Source organism: Haliotis rufescens, unplaced genomic scaffold (assembly GCF_023055435.1).
Source record: "Haliotis rufescens isolate VD_foot unplaced genomic scaffold, xgHalRufe1.0.p SCAF_14, whole genome shotgun sequence".
Taxonomy (NCBI): Eukaryota; Metazoa; Mollusca; class Gastropoda; order Lepetellida; family Haliotidae; genus Haliotis; species Haliotis rufescens.
Window position 1 is genome coordinate 2527827 of NW_025963824.1, and position 23986 is coordinate 2551812.

The following is a 23986-nucleotide window of genomic DNA, read 5'->3' on the forward strand; positions in this document are numbered from 1 at the left end:
CATGTCACCACAAACACTTGATCATAATAATAACAAAGGGTTTCCGAAAACAACAAAACTAAAAGGCCCTTGACGTTTACAGTAGTAACATGGAGATCAAGAAAATATCTAAATCAATCCATTCCATAAGATCTCTGTATAGAAATCGTGGAACATTATGTCTCGAAGCCCTGCTACGTACCTGGCATCTGAAAGCTGCTCTTCCTTCCTTCGGCTGCCAATCGAGTTTTCGAAATACTTGACGTCCTCGTTGTGGATGGCTCAGGTAGATTTCGACCGGGATTTCCGTGTTTGGGGTGATTGAGAACAATGTATTGATACACGAGGTAAGCATATCGCAATCAAGCATCACGGTGTACATCGATTACACGAGGTTTAAGTGTTTGTTTACATTTGTGTTCCAAAATGGCGCCCTCGGTCATACAGGGAATTATGAGTAGACTTGCTTGTCCCGGAATAACACGAGTTGGTCACGAATGACGAGCGGTCATTTCTGCAGCAGTTACGGAAAGAGGCCGATTACAGTTCATACAGGCCATATTGGGAGCCGCGCGGATTTCGACAGTGTGTATTAGGAAGTGTATCTATGTGGTGTATGGAATATGCGTTTGCCTACCATGCCAGGCAGTGTGACAAGGGATATCCCAGCGATTGTAATATTCCTACAGCAGAAATGTTTCACAACCTCGATTGCAGGGTGCTGAAGACGTGACATATTCAGACAGAGACCATAATACATAGACTGTTATATGGTCTCTGATTCAGGTAAGGAATATGTTAATAATATTGATCAAGTATTAAAGTTATTTATCTTCTGTAAGCCACTTATTCTGTTTTATATATGTTAGTAAATGTGTGCTTTAATTTTTGAAGGATAAGCAATCCATCTAACTAATGTTAATCCTTGCTAATGTATATGATGTAGAAATATGTTTGCTTTCTTATATTCCTTTATCTAGATACTCTAAAGTGTCTCATTTTTTTAGTTCATACCGTACCGACTAAACTTACTTTTGCAGGTGTGAAGAATCAAGAACAGATTAAATGACAGGAGTTTTGCAACAGTGAACATTGTGAAGTGGAAGATAAGACATTTGAAAGGTATGGATATTTTCACTTGAACTTGTTGAAGAATACCGGGATGACAACTTTATCATGTTGGGAATTTTGGAGGTAGGGTAGCCTAGTGGTTGAAGTGCTGAAGACTAAGGTTCGATTCTTGTCATGGGTACAATGTGTGAAGTCTATGTCAGGTGGCCCTTGCTGTGGTATTGCTAAAAACAGTGTAAAATCATACCCACTCATGTGGAGATTCCGGGTTGGAATTGGTCCCCATCAACCTATGCTAGTTGTAAGAGAGGGTTATACTATAAAGGCAAATAGCGCCTCGCCTACTATTGCCTGGTGAAAACAGCACCTTGTTATTTGTTTTACCTTGAATACCTCTGAATATGCCCGAATACATGAAATTAAACTTGCATGGTCACCTGTAAACACAAATAACTGAGAAATGTTCAAAAAGGTTTACATTAAAAACTAGCATCTACTCGCCGACTCTGATTTGGAGATGCAACTAAACTTATTGTGAAAATATAATGTGCTTTGATTTCTTTGAAGTAAAATAAATGCAATTAAACATGCAAACACAAATAATTGTTAGATGTTAATCACCTAAAAATAGTTTACATTAGAAATTAGCCTCTGCTCAAATTTACTCATGATTCTGATCGGGAGGTGCAACTAAACTTATCATTGAAAGATCACATGCTTTGAAGTCTTAAGTAGCTTTACTCAGATTAGCTCAATGTCAAGCTGAAACTGAGTCTGGCAAAAATGTCAAGAAACTGGACAACAGGTATACTATATATGTCATATTTATTTTAGTAAGTATGAAAAAAATAGTTATTTTATAGAAATTTCATATATATATCTTTCGGCCAGGAATCAACATGTCTCTCCAGATAACAGACAACAATAAGTAGCCCTTTTTGCCAAAACAAGTTGCTGTTTTCGTCCGAGAAATCAGTGACATTTTGCTGAGGTGCCGTTTTAGCCTCACCCATAAGAGATCAGGTGATCAGGCTCGGTGACCTGGTTCATGGCATCTGAGAGTGACCATCTAACAGTGTGGATTGATGTTCACAATATCAATCACTGGATTGTCTAGAATTTCGGGCCTTCCTTTAGAATACAGTACCTAACTTTTCAAACAGGTCACAGTACCCTGTGGTGTAATTCGTAGTATTCTGTTGCCTGACACACTGGCAAAACAATGCCTTGTGATGTCAGGGGTCATTGGATGTGCATATATATGCTCTTTTCAGTGGTCTATCGTCTCCACACGCTATATAGTTGCATAAGTTTTAATTATTTGTTTACTAAATATTGTTTTAAACATATTTATTTCACAACTTGTGAACTGGATGGGTAAACAAGCAAAAACTTATTTGAATACCGCTCCAGAATTAGAATACAATATGATATGACAAAAGTACAGTCAAGGAATACAATTATATACATGTTCTTATTATAGAAACTACGTTGTCGGCGCTGTCAGGTCGCATTTTTAGTAGTAATAGTGTACTGCAATATACGACAAGGAATAGTATTATAAATTTAAGATGCTATGTAAAATCACAAAACCTATTGGATAGCTGAATGTAGTCTTGTACTGATTTAAGAATTTCTAAGTTTTGACGTCCTTTCAGGATTACCTAATAGAATTGAATTTAGATCATATCCTTTAACATAATAGTACATATTCTGTCTTAAATCATTGTAATTTGGGCATATGAGAAAGAAGTGAAGTGCATCTTCAGTGTGATGGCCACAGCTACATGCAGGATTATCTTATAAATATTGCCTGCGAATGCACATTTTATAACAAGTGCTTGTTTATTTTCTATATGCTTTTATTTCATTTTTTACTTATTACAGTGGTTAAAATGATTTTAAATATAAATTGAAACTTATAATGTGCAATAAGCGGGTTATAGCTGAAACGACACCTTAGCAAAACGGCACTGACTGGCGAAATACTCGCCGAAAGCGAAAACGGCGATTATTACTTGACAAAATTATCCCTTATTTTTGAAAATAATGAAATGAAATTAAACTTGGATTGATAACTTGCAAAGACCAATAATTGTGAAATGTTAAAACAAGTTTACATTAGAAATTAGCCTCTACTCCAACTTATCCTATACCTGACTCAATTTATTGTGATAACATGCTTTGAAGTAAAATATATGGAATTAAACACACATCTTCTCATACAAACACAAATACATGTAGTTGTTAAACGTTGAAACAAGTTTACCTTCGAGATTATTCCCCGACTCCAATTTACTCACCGACTCTGATTGGCAGACACAGCTCACTTGTTGTGAATGTATTTTTCACTTTAAAGTTTAAACTACCGGTATTCAATGTCAAGCTGTAACTGTATTTAAGAATCCTAATATGGTGCTGTCAGATTACAATTTTTCACAATGGCCTTTTGATGTGTCATTTGAACATGTTGAAAGGTTTTACAAGGGATATTTGTCAGTAATAACTGATGCTATTTCATTGCAACAAATAAATCCGCCAATATGGAACTATTTTATTGATATGTGGCAACAAACATACTTCAGGTTGTACAGTTTACAAATGGGTTAATATCTATGTCATCTTGTTCCTCCTTATGTCTGGGCAGTTGCTTGCTACAATTTCGGAACTTCTTTACAGTTACAGACAGAGATACCAGAACCGTTAACTACTACAAATCAAATACTGTATAGGTTTCATTGAAAGTGTCGCCACAACTGAAAATCTTCAAATACCTGTATTTGGCTACAACTTTGACCATTTTTTTTTCTGTTCCTGCCTATTATCTATTCCTGCCTCAGGTAAGGATGCAGTGATTTATTTAAGTGCACACATATATCACAGATAAACTCCTGAAGTCTATGAAAGTTATGTACAAGTTATACACATAAGGACTTAAAGGCGGAGAATGTATTAATGTCAACTTCTTTATTATGATGATCACAACAATTCGGAGTATGTACTTACTCCTTCATTAGGTGAATATTCACAATTCTGCTCGAAATGCTTAGATCAATGCTTAATATTGTCAACCATATTTGCCATTTTTATATCATATTCATGTGTATAATACATTTTATTATAATAATGGTGTAATTGGGACACACAAATATAAAGTAACCCAATACTTTCCGTAACGGGCGACAATGCTTGTCTCAAGAGTTGACCAACGCCATCATGTGGCGATCAGGCTCGGTGACTTGGTTGATGCATGTCACTGATCCCAATTGTGTGGGTCGATGCTCATGATGTCAATCACTGGACTGTCTGGTCCAGACTCGATTATTTACATATAGCCGGAATATTGCTTGAGTGCGGCATAAAACAACAAACCAAATCATAAGTGCGGGATGATTGATTTGAAATTAGCAAGTTTTATCTGACCTTCAATCACTACAACCTGATCTGAGTCTTGAAAAGATATGACTTTGATTCAGTGAAAATTTGCATCATGATAGTTTAAACTGTAGATACAGTTAATCTGTTTTTTGTACAGTTTCTGTTTATTCAATGTATATGTTGTTCAAATAAGCTTTGCCTCTTCATCAACCCTATTCCTCTTTTGGAATAAATAGTGTCTAATAATTCAAACACCATCACTACTAATCATCATAGTAAACACAACAAAGAAATGCACATCAAAAACGTCATTATTATTATTGCTGATCTCTGATAAATTAGAAAAAACTGTTATCCAGCAAGATACATTTCCTTGGTCCAAAGAAGCATGTTACATAGTAAACTGACTCGATAAGTTGAATAGCTGTCAGCGTGGTTGTAAAGGCACAACTGACTAAGCCGTCACTACTCAATTAAGTAATTAACAGACAATTGCAAGTACTAATACCCACCCGACACTAATTGCCCTGTTAATCCCTAGTCCACAATGAGTTGACATTGTGTTCATTTTGCTAATTAGCTGTGTTTAGAGTAGCAAGGTAATAAACATCAAAGGTGGGGCAGGCTTTGATCATGTGTTCTGTAGAAGAGACGATGTCACTTGTTTTATGTTTATTTAGGATTAGCTACATCCCTTGGTGCTACCAAGGCAGCCCTTGAGATTATCAGATAGTTTGGCTAGACACAAACTGATGTCTCCTTGTAGCACACTATGTGTCAGACACAGACTTTGACCACTCTGTGCAGATGCATATCAATGCATAAGGAACATTGGGTAGATGATTCAACAATGCCACACAAGTCAAAGTTGGGTTTCACTGTATTTAGAAACAGATGATGGATCCAAAACTTTATAACAGTAATTATGATTAATTTAAATTTTGCAAGGCCAATATTTTGGCAGATTTGCATGTTATTGTTAATCTTCCTTTAGTTAATTTTCAAAAAAGATAGGATAAATGATAAATGATAAAATATGATAATGAGTCATGAATATTTGAATTCAGATCAGAACAAACAGGGAGGGTCACCCCATAATGTGAGAGTCTCTAGGGAGGCTTTTGACAAAATGGACAATACAATATAAAGTGATTTGCATTTTCTTTCAGGGAGGGTTGTGTCAAAAATGAATGAGAACATACCGGTAATACATGACCGGCCCCTTTAATGTAATATACATAGTTTTTAGTTGATGGTTCAGGTTGTACTTTTCAGTTGAATTTCTTATCACTGTCTATGATGGACTACCAATTAACGGTAGATATTAAATATCCATAATAACTTAGATAAATGCTCCTACACTCTCATCCTAATTTGTCAAAATTTGAATTTCAATACAGCTTCCATTAATGAATTAATGAATTTGGTGAGAATATCTGTTGTCTGAGTTCCTAATATACTTTCTTTTGTATTTGGTGTGCTTGGGTAGCCTAGTGGGTGAAACAGTCTCTGAAACCCGGGTTCAATTCACCACATGGGTACAATGTGTGAAGCCCATAGCTGGAATATTGCTAACAAGCTGCATGAAACTATACCAACTCACTCGCTCATTATGTTGTATTTTGAGATCACTTACATCACATGTGTTTGATAATTATGAATAGTTGCATTTATGTATTTATGTATAAGAACCTATGTAACTTAGTTTTGCATAGTCTTGTTTACCCTTCCTTACATTTTGATGTAATACAAACATTCAAGCAAAATTCAGGTGAACCTTGTGATATTGTTTTAGAAGACCGGATACATTTTTGTATTTTCTGAACACTTTTCTGTTTGCAATGGCTTATTTACATGTTCAAAGATTGGTTAAATATCAGTTGCAAGATAAATTGTCAATACCTCACTGTTCGAGAAAACAATTTTAAACATTTGTAAATATGTGTATGTTTCATAACTTTTGACTAACAAGTTTCTAAAGATGTTATGAAATGTTTCAGGTACCTGGATTTCACAATCTGACACCAGCTACATTTAAGAAGATCTTGCTCACACAATTCAGACAAGGGACTCGCCGGATGATGAACAGTACTCCTGATAACAACCAACAGATTCACCTCAGAAAGTGATGATTCTGAATGAATAATGCCACATCAGTGTTACTGTAGGTGGTTTTATTATGAAACTAATGAAGTCTGAATGAATTTATGCCAAAGCACTGTGACTATGTCCAGTTTGTGTACACCGATGCTGACTATACAAATCTGAATGACTTTTGTGGTTTACTGCAGAAACATAATTGACTTTAGATATTCTTCTTCAATAAAATTCTTCTGATAATTGACTAATTTGTTTATTTAGAAAATGGCATTGAAGCGTCTGTTCTGTAAGTCCTAGCAAACACCACTGGTTACTATATGCTAGTTCCTCTTCTTGCTTGATCAAATTTCAATTTGTGATATGTACCAATGAAATGCCGTATAATCAATAAATAAGATTTTTTTCCAAAAACATAATTTGTTTTGCTTCATTAGCATAAAGAAATATTATACTGATCAGCCATAACATAGGTGCTGAACAAATATAAAATGTACTAATGCCCTGAATGTTTTCCTATTATAAATACAGCTCACTTAACAAAAGTTGTAGTTCCACCTTAGTAGACAAATGACATTTGTTTGAGGAGGATCATTACAACTAAAATAACACAGAATATTACAACAGGTACCTGTAATGCACAGGGTAACATTATTTACCAGAAGCAATTCATGAAGAAAATTTGCATCCGGATACCTTCCAGAAACCTTCCAGATGCCTTCAACAACCTTCAAATTGCTTGGTATTTTCAAGTTAATTTTTTTATGTGTTTCACACTTAAGTGAACAAAATGCACCCCCCAAATTTTGACCTTTTTTTGGAAGGTTTCCGGAAGGTATCCGGGCCGGATCCAAAATGGGTAGGTATCCGGAAGGTTTCCGGAAAGTTTCCGGTAGATGGAAACCTACACTTTTTTTGCTGTGTTATAAGCCGTCTCGGTGTACACACAGTGCAGTTCTAAATGGCCCCTGTTATAACCCATTTCTTTGTAGACACGATGTAGTTATAACTGGTTCCTGTTATAAAGGGTCTCTATGTATACAAAGTGTATTTCTGACACCTGTTATAACCCGTCTCTTTGTATACACAATGCAGTTCTAACTGGCCCCTAATAAAACGGGCTGCTATGTATACACAGTGTAGTTCTAACTGGCCCCTGATATAACGAGTCTCTTTGTAGACACGATGTAGTTATAACTGGCTCCTGTTATAACGAGTTTATGTATACACAGTGTTGTTGTTTTGTTATCTATTTATTTGTGTGTGTGCGTGTGTGTGTGTGTGTGTGTGTGTGTGTGTGTGTGTGTGTGTGTGTGTGTGTGTGTGTGTGTGTGTGTGTGTGTGTGTGTGTGTGTGTGTGTGTGTGTGTGTGTGTGTGTGTGTGTGTGTGTGTGTGCGTGTGTGTGCGTGCGTGTGTGTGCCCACTGATCCATGTTGTTAACAAAGAAAATTGATTCCGTTTCCAGATTCGCCGACTGACGAAGGAAATTGAAATGAACAAGTCTATATTAGCAAGTAAGTACAACAATGTTTAATTGCCAAGAGTCAATTTGTAATTACTTTATGCAGACAGCTCAATATATAATTACTTCATAGAACACATGTCCAAGTTGAATCCAGCTGATAATCGTCCCTTGATGTGCTTCTTTTTACTTTATGCAGTGCTGGAGGACGACATATTACCAACACTGAAGGTCCAGGTTAGCACTGAATAATTTCTACTTTAAGTAATACACATAATTTATTAGCCTAAAGGAAATCGTGTTAAGAAATATTTTAAACTTCTTCATAAGTGTAACATCCAAGATTTGATGTTGGTACACACAATGGTTTACATATGACCTGCCACAATAACTTCATATTGGAAACTGGATGTATCGTTCTGACATACTTGCAGATAGGGCGAGTCCAAGAGCAGCTAGCAGAGTATGAAAGAACTGACCCAGGTACACCTTCCTATCATTACCCTTCTTCTTCCGTTTGATTTTGTCCGACTTATGAACAACGCTGCTTGTACTTTTGTTACCCTAAAACACGGTACCAATTGTCGTTCCATATCTGGTATCCTAATACTGATTTATATACAGCATACATATTTGCCTGTATACATATTTCCCTGTATACATTTATAGCCTGTACAAATGTAATTGTAAAAGTGATTACGGTAAAGATTAATGTGTATGCGCATGGGTAGGTTTCACAGCATTTCATAATTCGTCATCGTCAGTAAGTTCTACAAGCAGCTTGTGATGTATTGGTGACGTGTGTCTATTTTTAGCCAGCTAATGAAACAAGGTTAATGTAAACCTGTCAACGGAAGCTCACTTAACCCACTCCATGCATCAACCGCTTGCAATCGCCTGATAATTGTGTGGAGCCGGTGAGCAATGGGCGCTCATCCATCCACTCTTGTCACGTTTGTGAGCCCGTGTTATTGTCGACATGCATAAGTGTCCTTGCGGATGAGTTGTGTAATGATGACAGCGCGACAATATGATGTATCATGCCTTTTCCAGTCAGCAAATGGAAAACGCTTGGTAGCAAGGAGATTTTCCGCCGAACTTAATGCTTAAAATATATCCTTCTTTTCGGCAATGTTTGTTATTTTACCTATGTAAGCTGTACAATCACAAGTCAGAACAATCTCTAGTTTCTCTTTCACGCAAACCAGGCCGTGATTTGTTTTGTTGGTTAAACACGGAGAACACATAGCATTTCGGTCGTACCTATTCACAGGTGATATTGAAGAGACGTACTGACGATGTCTTTTGTAAACAATCAGGGATGTAGAAGAGTATTATTAATCCGACACATATTGGTAGACTTTTCTGCAGAGTCGAGCCAGATGGTCATAGAAGTGTATTTATGTATTGCTGAAGATCAGCCCTGAACGAATAAATATCATGCCTCTTTTTGAAACAATACATTAAATCATGAAATTAATGCGAGTGGCGATCCCTGGCCTAAAGTGTGTCATGAAGTTCGTGCGAGTTGGCCTGAACTATATATTTTTATCGATAACACCAAGACTGTAAACTTGACATATATGGTATGGTGGCACTTCGATTGAATAATATCAACTGCTATCGTCACAAACTTAACTTCAACTGCTTGATAGAAATCAAAGCGCAGGTTTACAATATTTCAAATAGAAAAGCCAGCTTCAATTACATTGACTTTTATTTTACTTTCCAGAAAAGATGAAAGCCCTAAAGGAACAGGTATATTGTGTTTTGTCTTGATAGCTTCGTGACCTAATCTCCATGTATTGTACTGGTAAGGACAAGAAACTGCAGGATACATCTAATAACAAGTATCAAGGGAACATACCAGTACCTTATTTGGTTAAAACCACATCTATTATAATTATATATATCACGCATGTATGTATCAAATGACAACTGTTCATTTCTCAGAGTATTCCTTAAAAAAACTACCGCCTCCGTGGATAGAGTGGACAGAGCGTCCACCTGGAGAGTTGAGGGTCAGAATTTCGATACCTGGACGCGTCATACACAACGATGGTCAATGATGGTACTTGTTGTTTGCCTTTCTTGCGCTTTGAATTAAGGGGATATAACAATGACTGGGCGACGTTAAACCCGTTTCCCATCATCTTACTTCTTGAGATGATGCGGTTTTGAATCCGATGCCTTGTTTACAGGAAATGTATTTTTCAAATTTTAGATGCAGACCCTGTCAGAAGATCTAAAAAAGTATGGCGCAAACGTAGCAGGTGAGAACATATTAACTTTTTGGCTGTATAGATGTACACATGCCACGATATGCTGCATACAGACATGTTCTATCACATACACGTGTAGAAATGTAGTCTTGTAATGTTGTCTTCTGTGTATTTACAGACGGACGTAAGAAAATTGAAGATCTTTTTAAGCAGGTACGTTTTCCTTTTAATGCAATACGTATCGACATAAAATGTGACCCGTCAAGATTCGGAGTAGAGTAGGTCTTCAGCAACCCGTGCTTGCCGAAAAAAAGCGACTGTGCTTGTCGTAAGAAGCGACTAACGGGATCGAGTTGTCAGGCTCGCTGACTTGGTTGATGCATGTCATTGCATTCCAATTGCGTGGATCGATGCTCATGATGTCAATCACTGGATAGTCTGGTTCAGACTCGATGATTTAAATATTCATATATTTAACGTGGGTAATAAATAAAATGCCACACTCACACTCACACTCACACTCACACTCACACTCACACTCGCTTTTGTTGGGTCAAATACCATAGATAGTCCACTCGTTTCATAAAAATGGCATCTGAGGAGAATAAGTGTAGTATTCTCTATGTATTCTCTATACACAGACGCGGGTAGTGTATCTACTTTTGGTCATGCCTATATTGGCCCAGTCGCTTCTTTTCCTCTGAAAACTAACAACTTTCGCAGAAGACCCTGCCTTTGAGCTGCCATATTGGGACAGATAACAAATAAAGCAGGCACATCTAGCGCCTAGGGCGTTGGCTCTGCTCTTCTTGATGCGCACATGTGGCAATGAAGGTACATCGAGTGCTTTATGATACTAAATGGGATTCGTGAACAGCCTACTGTCGGACAAAGTAAATGCATCCCATGAAGGCTACAGATCCGACTATTGCTGATGTGTGTGGTACGACAGCAAAATACGGCTGTCAACTCTGTACTGGTAACTTCTACATCAAAGAAGATAAGGACTGTTCCAAGGAAAATGACGGTGCTTAAGAACTTTTGCCTTGAAGATCAGAAGTGCCGCTTCAGACTTGCGTGGATCTGGATGTAGTTTTCAGTTTAATACCGATCCCTATCAGCCATTGGCAGAAACGCTAATGTACTTTTTATTTGTCAAATGACTGCAAAAGCTTCACGTATTGTGAAGTGTACGCGGTAAAACGTTACGCAAGTGCAGGTTGACCCGGGCCTAGTGGGACTGTTCTGTGTCTGATTTCGGACTTTGTTGCTGAGCATACAGCACGTGTATCAAGAGAACTGATACCATGACTTTCGAGGACAGATATTACATTTGCCAAATTCTATCTACGGGATTTGGTGACAGAAGATGTGGATGGTATTCACCAGTTTGGACCACAGGTGTTAACACAGCAGTTGAGTCTGACGCGTGTATGTCAATCGGAACGAGGCGAAAATACAGTAAACAGAATTAAATTTAGATATAGCTTACATTTATTACATTCGTCAATTTCATCGTTGCCAGTGTCTTTTCATGCACGTTTTGATGTATCTTGAGTTTTATGCAACTTCCAGTAAGGGATGAAGAGAAGGGGCTGACCAAAGGGTTCCATTCCGGGCACTGAGATGCAAAATCTAGTGCCATGCATTGTGTGTTCTTTCCAGATCAGATTGTTTGTGTTTGAATTGTTTCCGTGAATAGATGATGCATTCGTTATTGACGTGGAAGTTGGTGGCCTTTGATGTTGCAATTCTACATGCAGTTATACAAGCTAGTACACATTTCATATGAATTACATTTGTGATACATGTAGAGAGTGTACATGTACAAGAACACTGACAATATATATCTCCTACTCATCTTGAATAATAATTATATGTACATGATAAAATGTTTCCTCACTATGTAATTCAAATGTATATGTTTCTAAATTGCCTGGTTACTGAAATTCTCAAAATAAATACACAAAGACAGATCAGCTCACCAAATTAACCGCATCAGGGATGAGTATAAAAGAAGCAGATTTTTGCTTGAAGCTCTACTCAGAAGGTTAAAGTCGATATTCCTCTGGAATCTACAATAATGGTAATGGTCTTTACAAGAGATGAACATATATATCTATATATATATATATATATATATATATATATATATATATATATATATTATATATATATAACTTGGGTTGTACATTACAGTTTCTTCTCACCGACACAGCAATAGGTAGCACCAACAATGAACGTTGATACTTCATTATAAGAAGTTATCTTCTGTTTACAGATTCAACAGTTGGAAAAAGACATATCAGGTTTGTTTATTTCATTTGATGTGAACGTGAGGAGTCATTAGAGTAGTGTGGGGTGAACTAATAAATCTAAGCTGCTGATCTATAATGTCACAATACAAATCGAACATGAAAAAAACACATTAATGTAGTTGTCATCATGTATTACATCAGTCAGATTCATATAATGTAAATCTTAAAATTCAAGCATTGCGTTAAATATTATTGAAATCAATAAGAACATACATCATACATACAGTGCTTAGAAAACTGGTTCAGATAGCTTGAAAAAGTTTTAATGCCAGCTCAATGCAAATTCTTTAGCCCATACATTCTTCATGTTAACAGTTTGCAATGACGACTTATTAACAAAGAAACAAGTTCCATTAAAATAAAAGTATGAATCATATTATTTCAGATAAGAGAAAGCATCAAGAAGCAAAGGCAAGTTCTTTTTAAAAAATATATAAAATTGAAAACCTTGCATTTTAAATGAATTGGGCCGTGCGTGTAAAGTTGTTTGGTTTTTTTTTAATCGACTATTTGAACAGATTATTTGTAAAATGTTGTCGTCCAACACCATTGGTATCTACAATGCATATTCGCTCCATTTTGATCAAGCTTGGTATGTAGATTGACTGTGGATTTGACCATTCCAGAATATATGCAACTGGGAACATTTCTTCATACTAACCTCGTCTGATGTCTCCTACAATGACTGCTGTTTCTCTTCAAATCTAACTCACTCATTCACTCACTCACTAGCTCACTAGCTCACTCACTCACACACCCAACCTCTCACTCACTCACTCACTCACTCACCAACCTTCCAACTCACTCCCTCACTCACCCAACCTCTTGCTCACTCACTCACTCACTCACTCACCAACCTTCCAACTCACTCCCTCACTCACCCAATCTCTCGCTCACTCACTCACTCACTCACTCATATACCCACCCACCCGCCCACCCACTCACACACTCACTCACTCACTCATCCCCCCAGCCCCCCCCCCCCCCCCCCTCTTGCTCACTCACTCACTCACACACCAACCTTCCAACTCACTCCCTCACTCACCAAATCTCTCGCTCACTCACTCACTCACTCACTCATCCACCCACCCACCCACCCGCCCACCCACCCACTCACACACATACTCACTCACTCACTCATCCACCCAAAAAACCGCCCGCCCGCCCGCTCGCTCACTCACTGACTAACTCATATATACCGTTCTCTGCTAGTGATTACTATCTGAGGTACCACAAGTAGGAATGAATAATACAAACAATATCACAATGTTTATACAGATGCAGCATGATGCAGATGCACTGAGTGATGTCCAAGCCGAACAAGCAAGACAGAAAAAGCAACTTGAAAGTAGGCATAAAATAATGAAACATAAATAAAATCAGGCATTAATACACATAGGCAGTATATATATGGTAGTTGTCCCGTTGACGTAATTGCCTTCAGCCATCAAGATTATTATTTTCTCTCACATGATATCTTATGTAACTCGTGCTTCTCTTTCAAGAGGTTTATTTACGGTTGTTGAAATGATATCTGAAGCATATGACAACACAAACTTACTATCTTCAGATGGAAATAGAGCAATAGAAGAATTACAGCGAGCGGCAAGTACTTCTCTAATTACCTTACCATATTGACCATAAAACCCCAATCATCATGTATTAATCAGGTGGCAACAGCTATATCTCTCCATCGTTATGCTTATCATCTCTCGTCACACCAATGTATAATCAATTTTTGTTATCAAATGTACGGAATGAAATTTACAAGAATGATTAATATGTGCGGTTTTTAAGATCTTTGCAATTAAAGTTATGAAAAATGTTAAATTATGATACCAAAAAGATGGAAACTCAAGAATAAGATAATTTGGTAGCAAGGTATGACGTTTTATAAAGGAAAACAAAAGTTATTACCGTCATTTATTGATGCATTAGTTCTATGCAGGCCAAAGCGCAAGTAAATATGTGTGCATGACAGCACTCCTTTGTGGGTAGCATAAATGCTGCATAACGTCCTAGTATTGTGCTGCTCAGATGAAAATACCTCATATATTACTTTTATTACACTCCTATTTCATCTTATGTTTAACTGCGTGACAATTCCCTTTGGTTAATCCAGACGATGTCAATGGCTACACTAGCCTCCAGATTAACAAGGTTTCACTGTATAGTATTTGCTTAAAACCCCACAATGCTATTGGAATACCTAAGACAGTGAGCAGAGTGTTGGTTACTGCTAAACTCCTCCAGCAACTAATAAAAGCAGAACTAACTGCCAGCACTTGCGTGACATGTAGTGACGTAAATACTTGATTGTAGACACAAAAACAAGACGATGAGATGAAGAAAATGAAATCCGACAATATCAAACTCAAAGGTATGTCTAATACACACAGAGTGCAAATTATAAGTGAGCCAGTACAAAATTATTATAGGCATATGCACTTCGGTCATACTGTGGACATTTCCCTCCGATAAACACATACCAGTTGGCCACCTAAACATGGTTTACATGGTCTCTGGTATTCTAGGCAGTTGACAAACGCCAACATACACATCAAGCGTACATGTATAGTGTATGAATAAGTGTCACTGAAACTATGAAACTATATTTACCATTAAACAAAACACATTTAACATCAATGAAACATACACTATCACACAATTCACATTCAGTTCAGCACTGTATAAACAAACACACTCTTGTTGTTTTCAGATGAAAAGGAAGCAGCTGAGAGAAAGGTAAATACGACTTGAATTACTGCCTCGTTCTGTCAGGAAAATACTTCTGTACATACTCAACCTGTCAGGTGAATACTCCTGTATACACTCAACCTGTCAGGTGAAAACTCCTTTTTATACTCAACTTGTCAGGTGAATACTCCGCTACATATTGTATATACTAGTACTCAACCTGTCAGGTAGTAATCATGTATATACTCAACTTGTCATAAAATTGCCCCTCTATATACTCAAACTGTCAGGTAAATACTTCTGTATTTACTAGTACTCAACCTGTCAGGTAAATACTTCTGTATTTACTAGTACTCAACCTGTCAGGTAAATACTTCTGTATATACTCAACCCGTCGGGGTAAAAATACTCATGTATATACTCAAACTATCAGGTGAATACTCCGCTCTATACTCAACCAGTCATATTTTATTGTAAATCATTCTAAATTTTCAAATTTTACAAGCATCGTTGGTAAGTTTCATTTGCCAGTGTGACAACGCCCAATCAGATACTGGATCCTTGTCCCCGTTTTGCTGCCTTCAACATAATCCTACTTTGTATTTGATTACTTTTATGAGTTTGTCGATAACATGACTCACTCAGCTAAACTACACTTGCATTATTTCAGATAAAGGAATTTCAGGAACGTGAAGCGACGCATGTGAAAACCATCCAAGACTTGACGGAACAAAAACAAAAAGGTAGGATTAATATACTAACGGGACAAAAGTAACTGTGCTTCATATAAAGTGGTGTAAATGTTATGTTATTGATAATAGCAACATAATATTGTTTCATTCGCCAGTATAGGTTGTGACTGCCATTTGCATTGATACAGACAATGTAGCGGCGCATTGAAGGCACCAGATGATTGAAATCAACCAGATTGGCCGAGCTGAACTAACGTTTTAGACGTCGCTCTGTCTCATCCCAGACATGTTCCATGGGGGAGCGGTCTGGAGAAACAGCCGATCATGGCCGTACAGCAATGTTATTGTACTACAATAGTCTGCTACAAAACGAGCAACATGTCGGCGGGCATTGTCCCGCTGCAACGTGACGTTACGTCCCTGTTTTTCGTTGATTACGATCCAGCCTTTGAGTAGATTGCACGAAGGGAGAACATGATCTCGAACGATGTCGTCCTTGTAGTGTGGGCTTCAACGTGCCATTACCAAGGACAAGCTGTGTTCTTCCACGAGTCCTAATACCACCCTATACCATTACACTTCCACCCCCAAACGTAGACGTTGATTAACGGAACCATCTATAAAACGTTCTCCTGTAGACCCGTGTGCGACCATCAGGGCTGTCCAGATGAAACCTATCCTCCTCTGTGAACAGTATACTGGCCAATTCTTGACCTCTGACCTCCAGATTCACACCAAGCTAGGCGTGCCCTAAACTGGTTGTGTACGGTCCTGCCACTATTATGTCTCGGGGATTGTCTGAGCTTTTGATATGGCATCGATTCCTTAGATGCAGCAACCGAATATGGTTGTCTGTTGTCCTGACGTCTCCAAAGGGATGCTATTATGTTACAGGAAAACACACTTATTTCAGCATTGAAGGCACCAGATGATTGAAATCAACCAGATTGGCCGAGCTGAACTAGCGCTTTAGACGTCGCTCTGTCTCATCCCAGACATGTTCCATGGGGGAAAGGTCTGGAGAAACAGCCGATCACACTTATTTCAGATTCTAAAGTTGAAACGCGAAGGTTTACCCACCTCCCAAAGAAAACCAGCGGAGAGCAACCAAACTATGGAATATGTACACACTTTAAATAGAAATAGCCACACAAATTACAAACGAGGCACAATCCCCATAAAGTGTGCATCGTAATTGTTGTAGGGAATGAACTGGTTTACAAAGTTGACTTTGACTGAATGACTGAAACTGGTACATTTACTGGTACAAGCTGTAATAAAATAAACAAAGCCTAAAAGTATAAAATTCAAACCAAATTAAATTAATCTACAAAAGAAATAATACATAAATGTGAAAATAGCATGAAAATACCATATTGTTACACCATAATGCCGACAGCATTGTTTACATAGGATAGATATTAGAGTGGGATTTTCCGGATTTTAAGCACTTACAACGATCTAGATCTTTCGCCGATAACATATACAACATTTACCTTTTTACAACATGTAAACTGCAGAATAATATGTATTGGCTACAAACAAAGTATTCTCCGTTCATTTTGGTGCCTCAAATCCCCACAAAAGTCAAAGTTTGTTGATAACCGCAGCTATCAACTTCCAAACAAAACGTGGTTTCCAAAATAGTGGCCAAAATCCTAAACAGCACAAACCAAAACCGAGGAATTGAAACTTGGTGAAAAGTCTGGCACAAACCCAAACCCGGTAAATCCAAACTTGGTAAAACAGCCTTGAAATACAAAAAAAACTGTTCCCAACAGTAATGATTGGCGAATTTAAATATACACGTAACTACTTCAGTATCAGACAGCCAATGAAATGAAATAAAAGTTCACTTTTCTCCACTGAACAGCTATTGGCGTAAGACTACTAACGTTTAGTCTGCAACGGAAGTTTTTTGTTCTAGTATTGCATACACTCTAAACCCAAATGTTCTACTTCTGAACACTAGACAGAACACATGGATGTAACACTTTTAGAACGCGTCCATGTGTTCTGAAAATATTCTGAACGTTGATGTTCTCGACCCAGAACAGAAGTGTTCTACACACATATTTAGAACGCTTCAACCGAGACCGAGCCTGAGATTCAGAACACTACACGTTCTCAGACACGTGATTCCACAGTACTGAAATGACCTCTCATCGTGTGTGTCGAATACAATTTACCCGATGTTTTTCAAGGCGAAAGAATTTAAACAACACACCCATGCATATTCTCTGGCATAAAAATACAGGGAGGAAATTCTGAACTGTAATCATGATTTCTTTATTAACTTTATTTGTCAATATTCAAGTCAAAATGAAGAGTTCTTCATTAAACATTCATTCTGTCGTGTTGTAAATTGAAGCATACTTCCATACTTAAGATAAGTTAAGTTTCAATTCTTTCATGAAGCACATGTACTTTGCAGATGTTTCTATATTGGAATACATAGATAGAGTGTATTTATATCGACTGTGTCAGGGCGATTTAGCACGACGCCACAGATAAAACGATTGTCGTTCTGTTTATGATACTGTTTGACAGAAAGTATTCAAATCTAACATATGGAAAGACAACTATATATGATCGTTAATATTAATGAGGTACAAGTTACGTTTGGGGCAGGGAGTTCATGATCAACAGGTAGACATTAAATGGCCAAGCCGAAGCGATGGACACAGCTGTGATTGTAAAAGATAATTGATAACTAATTTCTAAGTGTAAAGATTGTCTAATACACACTACAAATCGCCTCAGATAATGGAATATATTATCATAACACAATAGAGTTCTTATTTCAAACATTCTACAATGGATATTAAATACATATATGTGATTTACAATTTACTGTTGTAGAGTGTACTCTCGATTAGTCAATCGCTTGCTTTTAATTTTTATTTAATATGTTTTCTGTAGCATCAGCATTCTGTAAACGCGTGTTCAATGACGTTAAAATCTGCAATAATAAGTAATATTTGTGTAGGGTAATAGACGGTCGGCGATGTCCCACAGCTGTGAGGTTGTCGTCTGGACAGGTGCGTGTGGCCTCGCGTGTTGTTCGATGTCGTGGTCGTATAATGGATAGACATGGTTTCAGTTCCTAAATGATAATGATAATAATAATAAGAGGAAGAAGTAGAATATTATCTTTGACTGAACTGATTTCCACGGTGACCGACGACGAGTAATTGAGACCATCTATTGCTTGACTGACACCGTTTTTTTTCTGTTTTTCAAGACTGCAATGGACATACAGTGAAAAAGATTAAACGCGGCTTGTTCAATGTTTTAGCCACACATATTAATGTCAAATAAATAGTAATTACGCACATTATAGATAATTGATTTCTGAATGAAAGTTGTTTATATTACAAATGTGATTTCGCTATGATGTTTTAATAGTATTCATTATATATATATATATATATATATATATATATATATATATATATATATATATATATATATATATATATATATTATACATATATACATATATATATATATATATACTCAACAACAAAAGTTCCTGTGACACCAATATTTAGTGTATTTTTCAAACAAGTAAAGTTTAGTTTTCAATATTGTAGTACAAGAATGGAATCAAGTCATAAAAACGCAACTGCCACAGAAAAGCATGAATTCCATGCAAAAGTTGTCTTTCATGCAAGCCCCATGCATTTCACAACCCAAGAATGGGTATAAAAACATGTGCGGGATTCCATATGCATTGTTTAGCATCGTGCTGACAACAACCACTCGGAAAAACAACACAATTATGCCATTATTCAACATTACGAAATGCCACGCCTGTCCGAAAATGAACGTCGGCTAGCCATTGGTACGCGTGAAGCAGGATCAAGTCAACGTGATGTTGCAAGACAATTTCACGTCCACAGAAACACCATTTGGTGTTTATGACAATGTTGGCAACAGACGAATGCAGTCAGAGACCATCCTCGGAGTGGCAGGCCACCCATAACCAATAATCTTTAAGACAACTCGATTCGACCAACACACCTACGAAATCGATTCCAGCCAGCAACAGTGACTGCAAGAAGCATCCCTGGCCGTCGACGAATATCTTCACAAACCGTATGTCGTCGCATCAGATGTGCAGGGGCTGTCGCCAGAAGACCCGTCAGACGTCCAATTTTGACGGGAAACCACCGTCAAGCACGTCTACACTGGTGCAGAGAGCGTCTACGCTGGACGGCCATGCAGTGGGGACAAGTTCAATTCACTGACGTGTCTCCTTTTTTCACCTCAGCCACAGCGATGGACGGATTCGAGTGTACCTACGTCGAGGTGAACGTTACGTCAATCATTGTGTCATGGAAGGAGATCGGTTCGGGGGCGGCAGCTTTATGGTATGGGGTGGGATTACAGCAAGACAGAGGGCCCGTTTGATACTGGTAGAGCAAAATCTCAATGGACAGCGCTACCGCGACGAGATCATCGGCCCTGTTGTTCTATCGTGTTTGCGTCGTCATGGCCCAGACATAACCTTTCAACATGACAACGCCCGGCCTTATATGGATCGACTTGTTCCGAAATCTCTTCAACAAATATGAATGTCATCCCCTCGCCGGCTCGCTCCCCTGATCTCTCACCAATCGAGCACATGTTGGATGAGATGGATCGGCGCCTTCGACGTCAACCACATGTTCCACAGACACTCCAGGAACTTCGAAACATGCTCCAGCATTTAGCTAGTTTTATTGTCGAAGTTCAATATTTTAAAAAAATGTTTCATATTATGTTTTTCCTTTTATGACAAATAATTCAATTCGTGTCAGTTATCTATGATCATTATCTATTTCAAACCTTTCCCTTTGTAGAATGGGATGAAATGGGAAATTTTGCTTGAAGTTTATACTTTATGCATGTCTTAAATGTCCATGTATATATGACCTGTGAAGATCAGGGGTAGAATAGGTCTTCAGCAACCCATGCTTGCCGTAAAAGGTGACTATGCTTGTCGTGAGGGGCGACTAACAAGACTGGGTGGTCAAGACTGACTTGGTTGATGCATGTCATCGTATCCCTATTGCGTGGATCGATGCTCATGATGTAAGTCACTCGATTGTCTGGTCCAGACACGATTATAGCTTGAATATTGCTGAGTACGGCGTTAAACAACAAACACACATTTATATACCTAGGTTTAAACACTGTTGTAAAGTTGGATTTGCGAACAAAATATGACAGGAAAAGATTTAGCTTTATTTTGAGCAAGGTGTCATCACAGTGCGGCACTGAGCGGTATGCAAAGCCAGCTGACGGCCAGGCACCATGAGTTTTAAGATCAATTTGAACGATTCTAAGTTGGTCCGGAGGGGTGCGTCACAACAATTTAAGATCGCGTACAATCAACTTAGTCCTAAGATCGCTTTGTGAAAGGGGCCATGGAACCCGGCTGTTGTACAGAGGAAGTCGGAATCATCAACTCTGGTATTTATACTTGTCACAAGCCAACTCTCCTTTGCGCCATTGCCCAAGACTCGAACTGGTTTCGTCAGGCCACACTTTGGTGTTTACTTTTCACAACTTTAGAGATACAATCGAACATGATCTTTCTACACTTGCAAAATCTTTCTGGGGTTGGATTCGTTTGGACTAGGGAGTCCAGCCGCGATGCCTAAAACGACTCCCCAGTCAGCTTGACTCTGTCAACTAACCATTACTCTCTCGAACGTTATGTCGATTCTGCTAGGTAATGCACAAGTATTACAATGTAAAGGCACTGCTGCTGGACTCCTCTTAGAAGACATGTACTAATATTATTTTACAAAACACAGTTTACACGAAAACATACAAATCAAAGACTGTATGATGTTGTATTATGTATTACTTGTCTTCTATGCAGACAGAATCACGAATACAGAGTTAGGTTTAAGTTAAGTAGGAGACTAATGGCTGTACTTGATTGATAAATAATGCCTAATAATGAAAACTTAATTCATTTACATGTACTTATTATATACCCGGCTTTGAATTCATGTACATGTAAGCACTTGCAAGCAAGTGTGACCTGTCAAACTGAAACGCTCGTCAATATGGTAGAAATGGCCTTAGGGTGGCCTTGGGAATTCTTTGGGGTGGACATGAAACCCTCGCTGTGGTAGTTGTACCCCTTGCACAGCTGTTGCTGTTGTAGTAGCATATCTATATAATTATGTAAAACAATATGTCAAGCACACCGAAAGGCTTGCACCAGTCTGCTCTGATTTCAGAAAAAGCACGTCAGTCACTTTTACAACTACAAGGCAGAACTGAAGGAATCCCATGAAAGCGAAAAACATTTACACACATTTTATTAAACCAAACAATATCGTCATATGCATTAAATTCGATTAGCATTCTGTATTAGTTTTGCATAGAGCTACTACAGACATTATATACACGAGCTGTGCAATGTACGAGTACCGAAAGATGCTTGTCGTAAAAGGCGACTAACGGGATCGGGTCTAGACTGGGTTATTTACAGACCGCCGTCATGTAGCATGAATATTGCTGAGTGCAGCGTTTAACAACAAACCAACCAATCAACAAACGATAGATCGAGGGTCCCTATGAGCGTGACGCACCCGACCACTTTCGCGACTTTCAATATTTGATTTAAGGTATAAAATGTTAAGCTTGGTGAAATGAAGTCAGCTTATTTATCTGGACAGATATCTACGACTTACTATGGATTCAACGCGTATTTTGTGACCTGGCTTCCGAAGGTGCTTGTTCATGAATGAACATACACGACTGCACGCCCTGATCACTCAAAGTGAACAGTTCCGGTACAAATCATTCGAAAACGCCGTGGTGCCCAAAACATGTCAAATGTGAACAATAACGTAATTCCGTATAGATCTCTAGTGTGAAACCCTGTGAACTGATCACGCTTGTCTTTTCCATTTCCGATGATGACGTTGCCCTTTGTTCGAAGCTGTGACTGACATGTGAGCAGACTTGAGTTTGTTCATTTGCACATCTTCAGTATAGACTCATACATTGAACATAAACGTCTCTGTTATTGAAAGTTAACCATTTTATGACACATGTTTCACTAAATGTGTTGACTTGTCAAAAATGAAACATGTGAAGAACATACGAAATTTGTTGAATAAGATTTGAGGAATTACATCTCTCTGGCCTGTGTCAGATTTACCAGTTTGAGCTCTGGGTAGAAGAGTGCATTGTTGCGTTGTATTTAGTGAATTAATCTACGTTTTCGCAGAAATACTTAAACTTATTTTCAAGTGGGCTCTTTTCATCTCAAATGATTCTATAACCAAAGTACAAATTCTTGCTTTACTGAGAATGAAAACAAATTTTGGATCGTTTCGTTAGAAAATAAAATCATTTGTTGTTGTGGGTGTCGTTTTTTTTAAACCAACGTGTTTCAACAGTAAGTAAAAAAAACTCTTTGTAATCTATTTCATTTGATTGCGGGCACCAACAATTATTCAAATCGATGGGTTGATACGGTCATCCCAGTCGTTTTAGGCGGCGCTATTTGCTGTGCAGAGTCGCGTCCCCTAGGCGTGCCAGTAAACTTTATGATCGCACTATACACATGTATCACTTGGGGATTTTCCCCCACATCAAGACTCACACGCTGTGATATTACCGAAAAACCGTTCAAAGCGGCGTCAAACAAAACCTCACTCGTGATATCCCTTTTAAGAGTGAGTACGGTTTAACGCCGCTTGTAGCAATATTCCAGCAATATCACGGCGGGGGACACCAAAAATGGACTTCACACGTTGTACCTATGTCGGGAATCGAACGCGGGTCTTCGGTGTGACGGGCGTAAGCTTTAAATACTAGGCTACCCAACCGCACTGACATCCCTTATGACAAACGACGCTTGGTAAATCAATATCATATTTCACAATAATGTTGTAACGACGTCTATATACTTAATACATCAAACTTCAGATATCCGAGGACCCTTTAACCAAAAGGCTAATCTCCTTCTTTACAGACGTGTGTTTGAGCATTTGTAACTGTTGTGACTAGGTTCGATTCCTGGGTGCATCCATCTAAACCCAAATATCATGTTT

At 38.1% G+C, this 23986-nt stretch overlaps 1 protein-coding gene and 1 long non-coding RNA gene across 2 annotated transcripts in view; both read left to right on the forward strand.

Annotated features, from left to right (window-relative positions):
- The window catches only part of LOC124120995 (golgin IMH1-like), an 87591-nt gene that overhangs the window by 57764 nt on the left and 5841 nt on the right, over positions 1-23986 (forward strand). Inside the window, exons 8-20 of the mRNA XM_048395631.1 lie at positions 7992-8040; positions 8188-8225; positions 8423-8471; positions 9721-9746; positions 10213-10261; positions 10389-10423; positions 12492-12519; positions 12914-12939; positions 13807-13876; positions 14099-14133; positions 14851-14908; positions 15248-15273; positions 15896-15968. Coding sequence (XP_048251588.1) covers positions 7992-8040; positions 8188-8225; positions 8423-8471; positions 9721-9746; positions 10213-10261; positions 10389-10423; positions 12492-12519; positions 12914-12939; positions 13807-13876; positions 14099-14133; positions 14851-14908; positions 15248-15273; positions 15896-15968 — 562 coding nt within the window. The remainder of the gene's footprint in view (positions 1-7991; positions 8041-8187; positions 8226-8422; positions 8472-9720; positions 9747-10212; positions 10262-10388; positions 10424-12491; positions 12520-12913; positions 12940-13806; positions 13877-14098; positions 14134-14850; positions 14909-15247; positions 15274-15895; positions 15969-23986) is intronic.
- LOC125379324 lies at positions 692-6604 on the forward strand. Its single transcript, XR_007220678.1, has 3 exons — positions 692-765; positions 1020-1101; positions 6429-6604. It is a non-coding gene; the product is annotated as an uncharacterized LOC125379324 (long non-coding RNA).